At 46.5% G+C, this 9,897-nt stretch overlaps 1 protein-coding gene across 2 annotated transcripts in view; it reads right to left on the bottom strand.

Annotated features, from left to right (window-relative positions):
• Window positions 1-6,764, bottom strand: part of TNPO1 (transportin 1) — a 100,958-nt gene extending 94,194 nt beyond the window's left edge. For both annotated transcript variants that reach the window (XM_088443762.1, XM_088443763.1), the window contains exons 1-2: window positions 6,395-6,764; window positions 1,481-1,556 (exon numbers count right to left, since the gene is read on the bottom strand). In XM_088443762.1, the coding sequence (XP_088299888.1) occupies window positions 1,481-1,556; window positions 6,395-6,499 (181 nt within the window). In that variant the 5' untranslated portion in view covers window positions 6,500-6,764. The remainder of the gene's footprint in view (window positions 1-1,480; window positions 1,557-6,394) is intronic.
• Window positions 6,765-9,897: the final 3,133 nt, after the last annotated feature.

The following is a 9,897-nucleotide window of genomic DNA, read 5'->3' on the forward strand; positions in this document are numbered from 1 at the left end:
TTCAATTAGCGGCTAAAACCCTGCGCGTTAATTGCTGGAGGGTGTACTTTTCCTCGCTTCGTCAGGAACTCCGGGGAAAAGCCTGCATAAAAATGCACCTCTGATAAGTAATGCGCGGAGAAACCCATTTGATTCCACATTATACGCAGAATCAGTGGATTACCGCACAGGGAAACCGCTAACTTTTCCCCACGCCTAACTGAATATGGCCACACTGCATTGTAGACTAATACATGAGTCAAAAAAAGTTAGAAAATAAAATATTTATCAAATATACTGAACATAAGGGAGGTGATTAAATTATCTGTAGCTCCCGTCTAAACTGCACAAGAGCTATTCAATTGTTTTGTGCGACCAGTCCAGAGGCTGCGCTTTTTTAGTTTCTCACCCGCGATACTTTTCCACCTTCCGCACTTTCCGCTTACTTCATGTGTTTTCATGTTTTGTATACGAAAACTTATCGGGCGCGCCCCCCGCTATTCGCAATATTCAATTCCAAAGGATGAGAAAACTCAAACTGGCAAAAAGTGCTGTCAAAGATGTGGAAATCAGTCTAACAACCCCCAAAAGATGCACTGACATTGGGGATCAGTATAGATGTCCCCGAATAGCCCTCCTGAAGCTATTTGGGGTACTGAAGTGCTTTCAATTGCCTTTATAAAGCGGCTTTGCACAAGTGGTGAGGAAAAGCATTAAGCAGTATTTTTTCGTGAAAATAAGTAGTCCTGTCAAATTTGGGGTACTTGAAAATTGCTGCAAGCATGGTTTAAATTTGCTAAAGTGAAGTTTTAAGTGACGTCAAAAACACACTTTCAGCAAGCACCTGCAATCAAAAAAACACCTCACCCCATACTTGCAGATCCCCCAAAAGTCTATTTTGCTACTTTTTATGTGTGTACCCCCACTTTGTACTTTTTTCAAAGTCATTTTTTGGGGTGTTCCTCTTTTTTCTAGTTTTTTTTTTCCGGCAGTTATCCTTTGGGGGGCTGTCCCAAGGGTGCACAGTGGTTTCTGCACCTTTGCACCTCAAAACCGCAATTCTGCACTTTTTTCCGCCCGCTATTCATAGGCAAAACTGTTTGCCTATTACATTGACTTTCCACGTACGCGAAAAAAAGTCTTTGCACTTGAATAGGGCGAAAAGTTTCCACCTGGCGAAATTACGTCATCAGCGATACTTTTCCGCAGATTACAGCTTTTCGTCGCTAATTGAATATGGCCTTAGGTGGTGATGGGAAATACACAAGAAAAATTAAAAAATCGTTTGACTGCCTCTTACAAGAAAGTTTTGCTGATCTCTGGATAAATGCAATGACCATTTATGACATGTTGAGCTAGATGACCTGCGGCTTTAAGAACATGCAGTCAATACACATAAAAGAAATTGGAGCCATCTCAGAGGCAGTTACTTGTGCACTGTAGACAAACCAATAATTCTCAAATTGTGTACAATACCCATTGGAAGGAAACCAGCACTTACCTTCAGACTTTAGCTTTGTGAGAACAAAAATTAGGTAATTGTTGAAATCTGGAAACTGGTTCAGTTGCTCCAATTTCTGAGAGAGCGAGTCAAGGTCAAATTTAATTTAATGACAAAAATACAACAAAGAAAACAAAATCCCAAATATTCTTGATCTCCCAGACAGAATTCACCAACCACAATACATTAGTTATGCCCTAGATTTCAGGTCATGCAGGGTCAATTGGCAAGTCTTTTTAAATACCATCTGTTCAATAAAATATTCCTTCTGATGAAGTAGCTTTTTATAAATCAATTCTGAAAGCTATAAGACCAAGGTTCTATGAACAGAAATTAAAGTGTTATCGACTCGATTAAATCACTAATGCAGATTGTCCTCCTTGTGCGTTAAACAGCCCTACTAGTCGTGCCATGCTGTGGCGTGACTCTGTAGCGCCAAGCGTCTTTTTATGCAATTTTTTACCTTCGAATGCATCTTATTTGCACAGTGATACGAATAGTACGCACAAGCAGTTCTGTGTATTAAAATAGGTGGCATGCCTATAATCTGTGTGCAATTGGGGGTTTATCTGCATGCGAAATGCTATATTAGTGTTACAGCTTCTGACAGTGCAAGGTAGCATTTCGCTTGCAGATGCAGTCGCACACAGAATATAGGCATGCCACATATTTGCATTTGAAGGTAAAAAGATGCACGAAAAGACACTCGGTGCAACAGTCACACAGCTGTTTGTAGTGCACGGAGGATAGATGTATGTGGACACATCTGTATATCGTATAGCATGACTAATGACCCTAAATATTGACTATCACTGTGCATCTAATGGTGGGTACACACTGGGCAATTAAAGTGGACGACTGAACGATAACAATATAGTTGTCGTCCACTTTATCATCCATTTTTATCACAAAAACGATGAACGATAACGACGACGCGCGTTCCCGCGGGTCGTTCGTCATCGTTCATCGGGTTAACATGCAGGCCAACCTGACGATGTTGTCAGGTTGCTGCATTTGGGGAATGGGGGAAGAGAGCCCGGCGCTGAACGATATCGTTAATGATATCGTTCAGCGGGTATGCTCAATGTCATGAACGACATTGAGCACACCCTGCCGGGGACACACCAGACGATATCGGTCATGGATCATATCATCTAGTGTGTACGCACCATAACACTTGACATTTTTAGGGTAATCCATATAAATCTAAGCTGGTGCACATCTTTAAACCATCAAAGGTGGCTCCTAAATTAATGAACAGCTCCTGAAGCCTACATTATTTTGCACAGTGTTCAAGATACAGCAGTTCCAGTAAGATTGCCTGAGAATTTACTTTATGCATGAAAATTGTTGTATATAGAATCTAGTAACTCTGAACATTTAAAGAAAACCTGATTTAAAACATGAGGACTGTAAAAGAAAATGAGAAACCTAATTTTAGACACACTATAAATATATACATGTATATAAAACAGTTAAGCCATGTATGCAACGTATATTTCTCAGCAGTGTCTATTTTTAATGTTGATGACTGGTTATATTAATAACTCACTAGAAGACTGACAAAATGCTTCTGCAAGAGTGACTTCTAGTCGTCATCTGCTTTCCTACATTAAGATCGTTTAAAATTAATGATCACTTGACGGTTTAATTAAAGAAAGGCGTACAATATTAATATAAAATATTTTTTATATTTACAACCAAAGATTATCTCAAATTGATACAAGTCAAATGGGAGAGTCAACCGGTGCTCAACCAGGCAAATCATTTCTGAACAACCATTATTATCTAGATCTACATGTTCAATCATCGTACGGTGGCAGTTTCTTTGTAGCAACAAAAAAGGCCATGTAGCTTCTTTAAGTACTAGGTCTGGAAGAGATTATTTTGAACTAAACAATACATTGGATATTCCAAATCTATGTTTGTAGAATGCTGTGGAAATGATTGACCATTCTGGGAGACTTCTTAGGCTGGGCACACATAAGAACGATGTGTATCCCCAGCTGACCCGACGCCCGATGGAAGGATATATTGGGCGGCAATGCACAATCCGGTGTAAAACCGCGTGATATACCTTTCCATCCTGCATGCGGTGTTCAGCAACATCGTCCCCTCTGATGCGCAGCAAATCAGATGGGACGTCGCTGACGATGCACGTGAATGCATGATTGAGGGTACACACTGAGCGATATGCATGATAGATTGTCCAATATAAGATGAAGAGATCGTACTGGACACTGTGTAGCCAATAGGAAGGATTAAATGTCTATTGTGAAAGGCAGGAAAAGCAGTCTCACAGCGACCACTAGTTGTGCATCATTCCTGATTTACCCACATAACAGCACTTTAAGGGGTCAATTTAATTAGGAGCGAAAGGGGCGTATTGCAGATGGAACGAAATGTTGGCAACAGCACAGCAATTCATCACCCATCGCGACTTGATCTCAGCCTAGACTCGCACATATTTGCTCGCAGCCCTACAGGGCCACAAATAGAAATAAGCGAGTCTGGAGACACCTAGAATTTCACTCTTAATTGGATTGATCCCTAAGGATTGCATGGCAACCTTTGAACACTAACGATATTACGGTATATAGGAAAACCAAGTTTGGATTAGGTCACTGTCAACTTTGTCAAATGTAATATAATCTAGGATTGTAGAAAATAAAACTCCCCATCACAGGGGCAGTCAAGCTCTGATAAAAATGACATGCAGTCTGCAAAGCGGAGCTGTACTCCTGCGATGGAAAATTAGGTCTCTTTTCTAGCTAATAAATCGCCACATCCAGGCATTGCCACAAGTCACCTGCAGTAATCGTGCTGAACGAAAAAAATTGGGGGTCCTAGGGGCCCCTCTTTTAAAAATTGGGGTCCTACTCCAGTTTCTGGATCCCATCACACATTATGGGAGGTGAAGGTAGGCAACAGTTGGGACAGTGCTGGGGGCAGGTAGCAGCTGGGGTAGAGGGGGTTAAGGGCAAGCAGAAGTTAGGGTAGAACTGGAGGTATAGGCAGGGAGAAGTTGGGGTAGAGGTAGAGTAAGGGTAGGCAGAGGTAAGTGACAACAGCAGCTGTGACAGTGCTGGGGGGCAAGGAGGGAGCTAGGGCAGGCAGCATTGAGAGTAGGGAGGGGTGGCAAGGGAGTATAGCAACTGGTGTAGTACTGGGGGGCAAGGAGTGGGTGAGGGGCATACAGTACTGGGGGTAGGGAGGGGGTAAAGGTAATTAGCAGCTGGGGCAGTACTGGGGGCAAGGAGGTGGTTAGGGTCAGGCAGTACTGGGGGTAAGAGTAGATAGCATTATTTCTTACTAACCTCTAGCAAAATCTATTCCAATAAAGATCTAGGACTATATTTACTGAGGGTGCATACACACGGTATGATTAAAATACACGATATGAATAATAACGATCATATTGTTAATATCATGTATTTTTCGGTACCCCCAACCCACCAACTACCTACGATGTGCGGGCACGCATGGACGATAACAATATCGTCCATCGCCCATGCATGCAGGCCAACCTGAATGATATCGACCAGGTTACTACAGGGACCCGCGATTTGTTGGTGGTGTGCTGGATGAACGATATCGATCATCCAGCACATCCGGGCGATCGTTTAACGATATCGTTATCGCTGACGGTCGTCCCGTGTGTATGCACCATATGGGTGGGTCTTTAAAGCCAACGATTTCAGGCTGTTAAGACCACCAGATTTAAAGTAACAACAACAACATAATATGCAATTTTGCATTCGTACTATCGCCGGTTTAAATCCTGTGGGCAAAGCCACTAAATCGTCAGCTCTGAGTACCCACCGTTTAGTAAATACAGTCCTTGGTCTTCAGAGATGTCCCACATTACCAGATCAGCAATGTTATGCTGCCCATCCACTACTAGATGCGGGACGACGGCACAATTACGACACAGTCGTCTCCTGCGGGGTAAAGTGCATACACTGAACATTCAGTGTATGCACTGAACGTTCAGTGTATGCAGATCAATCATCCCCGAAACATGGCAAACTGACGGCGGTCGTCAGGTTGATCGTCACGTTCGGGCGATGATTCGGGTGCACGCAACGCTGGTCGTTTTTAGCATTTTACTGCCCTATTACCAAGCGATGGAGCGATAACGACGGTCGTTATCGCTCAATCACTAGGTTTAATCGCCTAGTGGATGGGCAGCTTCAGTCTGACCTTACCTGGCATCGCTGAGCACACCACATACCCAACCTGCTATCAGGCAGGGGGGACACTGGAGCCTTACATCATGCATATTCCTCATATCTACATCATCCTGTATTTCCTAGGAATCTCTATCAGCACAGACAATAAGAGGGTAATATGGAGCAGCTGCAGCACGTTTCCTTTATCATTACATACAGATATAGTCACCTCCGTGCAGCACAACAGGTACATCTATTTCAGAGACTTCATTATAATCAGTATTATATATCATGTAGGCCTGACTGTCGGCCCGAGGACCTCTATCAGCACAGACACTGACCAGGCATGCTGGGACTTGTAGTTGCACCGGTGCATGAGAAGCCACAGGTGGGCCCGGCATACTCAGACACTGATGGTCACCGGTACGTAACGAGGCCGGAAGCCTATGCCAGAGAGGCCGGGTGGTAACGGCCCGGCTCCGAGGCCTACACCGCGTGTGGCGGGAACGGGAAGCCCCGGGGTCACAGTGAGCGGCTATGCCCGGGAGGCAGGCTGCAGATACGAGGACAGCCCCGGGCCGGAGACCTCACTCCCCGGTACGCAGCAGTTATCTCCCGCTCTCACCTAGCCCGTTGCCTATCGCCCGGCATACGAAGCTCAGGCAGAATCACAGCAAGGCCGCGGCGCCTCCTCCGCCCTCTCCCCGGCAGGGAGCAGCCCGGCGGGCCGGGAGAAGGATACCTGTTGCACGGTCCTCTGCGTGGAGGTGTCCGGGGATTGGGACTCTTTGAGCAGCTGCAGGATCTGCTGGAGGCCCTGCTCGTCCGGCTTCCACTCGTACTCCATGCTGGGGGCGCGGGACACGGGAGCGGCGAGAAGACGGGGGAGGCGGCCTGGCCGGGAAATGGAGGCAGCGGCGCGGTCCTACCGCCCGCCGTATGGTGTCAGTGAGTAGTGCGGTCCTACAGCCTGCCGGGTTCTGTCAGAGAGACAGCGGCGTCGTAACCGACGTGTGCTGACAGCGGGCAGCGCGGTCCTACAGACTGCCGGATACTATCAGAGAGAGGCAGCGGCGTCGTACCAGACGCGTGGTGACCAGCGCGGTCCTATAGCCTCCCGAGTTCTGTCGGAGGCAGCGGCGCCCGCAGGATAATGACGAATATGTACTGACCCCACAGGTCAGAGCCGTAACTAGACTTTTTGGTGCCCTGTGCCAGAAAGAGCATTGGCGCCTCCCTCAATTGCCAAAGGGACATGATGCACCCAAAAAAGGGGCAATTGCCTCATGGGGAAGGGCCAGGTAAGAGATAGGGGAGGCCAGGCCACAGTAGCCCCGATTCAAATTACTCCACACAACACAATCTTATTCACATTACACCACATAGTAGTGTCCCTTATTCACGTTACGACATACAGTAGTGCCCTTTATACACAATGACCACTGTAGTAGTGCCCCTTATACAAAGACCACTGTAGGTGTGCCCATTATGCAGTTTCCCCTGTAGTAGTGCCCCATTATCCAATGCCCCCTGTAGTTGTGCCCAATATGCAATGCCCCCTGTATTAAAGCCCCTTATACTGTGCCTCCAGTAGTGCCCTTTATAACCCCAGTAGTGCCCCTTATACAGTGCCCTCAGTAGCGTTCCTTATTTAGTGCCTTTTATGCAGTTCCCCTAGTAGTGCCCTCAGTAGTGCCTCTTATGCAGTGTCCTCAGTAATGCCTGTAGTAGTGCTCCTTATGCTGTGCCCCCAGTAGTGTCCTTATACAGTACCTCCAGTAGTGCCCCTTATACAGTGCCCCCAGTAGTGCCTCTTATACAGTGCCCCATATACAGTATCCCCAGTAGCGCCCCTTATGCAGTGGCCCAAGTAATGCCCCTTATGCTGTGCTCCCTCCCCTGTGCAGTACTTACCTCTCTTCATGCTGTCCTGCGCTGGGGGTGTACGGGTGGGGTGCACACTTGTTAAATAAATGGTCCTCCCTCTTGGCAGCGATCACAGTCCCTCCTCCCTCCCAGAACCACAAGCGGAGTCGGCGTGCCGCGTGCGTGATGACGTCACCGCAGCCGGCGTCCAGAGCCACAGACAGGCACAGAGAATCCAGAGCCACACACAGGCACAGAGATTCTCTCAATACAAAGCCAAGGCTGGTAGTATCATACCTCTCAACTTTTAGAAATCCTGAATCAGAATTCCACGGGTGCTAAAGGTGGTGTGGCTTTATGCTTGCTAGGGAATGCCACCTATTGTGTGCTGTTTTGCCGTGTCAAGCCCCCGTTTTTCATCATGCTGTGGGAGAACCCAGCACTCTTGACAGTTGCTGCGCTGTCCTTAAGCTGGGTACACACTAGACCACAGGTTCTCAAACTTGGTCCTCAGGACCCCACACAGTGTGTGTTTTCCAGATCTCACAGAATTGCAAATTAAATAATTAGCTCCACCTGTGGATCATTCAAAATGTGTCAGTGACTAATGAACACACCTGTGCTCCTGCTATGTCACCTGGAAAACGTGACCTGTGGGGTCCTGAGGACCGAGTTTGAGAATCAATGCACTAGATGATATGCCGCCTGCTGTCCGACTTGTCATCCACATTGGCCAGTGTGTACACACTATGCGCAACCATACGTGCTCCTGCGGGTTGTCCAAGATGCCGATGCCGGCATAGTGGATGGAGCCGGTGCCTAACTTATCAGGCGGTCGGTCACTGCATTGTGCAGTGTGTACCGCCTGCCCGATATTTTGTGAGGTCGGGTGTCACATCGCTGGATACACACATGGGCAAGTGTGTACCCAGCTTTAGCCATTCTACAGGCACTAAATGTAAGCCACGCACATGTACAGGGTAACCATTCACCAACACGGCTCTGTTCTAGCAGAGGTGACAATGTCCCGCCTGTCGCCCGTGGTTGTGACAGCAAGATATTCCAGCTGAAATTGGGATGTATGGGAGCAGTGGCAGCTCTAGAGATGGGGCTGCAGCGTGGTCATAAATTCAAATAGGGGAGTCACACCAACTGCCACCCCAAATGCTGCCAAAGATCACTGGCAGTTGGTGTGGCTTCCCTTTTTGAATTTTGGATCGTGCTGCAGCCCCACCACTGGTTGTGAGGTATATAATATGGAGCTGGTCCCCCCTTTGTGGTGAGCTTGTCCTCCCTTTGCAGTAATATGGAGTCTGTCCCCGTTCTGGTGCTACAACAGCGATTTTTGAAACATTTTTGCAGTGGGTTTTAAAGCTGAGATTTTTGCTGAATCCCTACTCATTTCGTTTCCCTTGAAGACGTGCTTTATGTTCATAGCACAAGTTAATGTGAATTGCATCGCCATGCCTCGCCCGCATTAGCCTAGAGACCTTCAGGATCTTCCTGAGAACAGTACTGTAAAGTAGGCAAGTATGGTTACAAATGACTCTTTGTCATACCAGCTGAAGTAAATCTGGCATCTAAATCATGCTGCCATGCAAAAACAGTTTTTCATATCATAAATAATTTCTGGTCTAGCAGAGCATTTTAGGCACCTGTAATCTTGCATATTGGGTTCACTAATTAATAATATCAGGTAATTCTTCGTATTACCTTAAAAAGACTTTCAATTCTCAGCCTAAAAGGGAGTTTTATCAAACCTTCTAAAGAAGACAGATGGAGAAGTTGACTAACGCAACCAATAAGCTTCTATCATTTTATAGAAAGTACTAAATACTATAGCTAGAAGCTGCTTGGTTGCTATGGGCAACTTCACTTTTCGTCTTCGTAAGGTTTGATATATCTCCCCCTAGCTCCTCCACCACCCACTTAATAACCCGGGCTGAAATATGTAATTTTTGTTATAAAAACATTGTCATTATTCAGTTTCACCCTGGGTAATTCTGATGGGAAAATAAATCATAACACAGTTTTCACTCTAGGCCGGACCTAGAGAAAGGCCACTCTGGCTCAGTTCTGCAGTCGCTGGGTGGGGGGGGTCCTGCTTTGCTGACCAATCAGCAGTGATCGGCAGCACAGCAGACACAGGGGGAGAGGGTGCAGGCAAGCAGAGGAACCAGAAGGGCCCTCTGAAAGCAGCAGCTGCGGAAGATTCTCTTCCTGCAGCCGCCCGCATGTTTATCTGACTGGACAAAATTTGACATCCAGAACAGATAAAGAACTGCCTGGTGTGGTCAGAAAATTACAACCATGCCAGGCAAGTGGTTAAAACAGCCTAGCGGGAAGGCTATAACAGGTAAGCAGGCAGTATGATGATAT

Source organism: Taudactylus pleione, unplaced genomic scaffold, assembly GCF_031769625.1.
Source record: "Taudactylus pleione unplaced genomic scaffold, aTauple2 ptg000333l, whole genome shotgun sequence".
Classification (NCBI taxonomy): domain Eukaryota; kingdom Metazoa; phylum Chordata; class Amphibia; order Anura; family Myobatrachidae; genus Taudactylus; species Taudactylus pleione.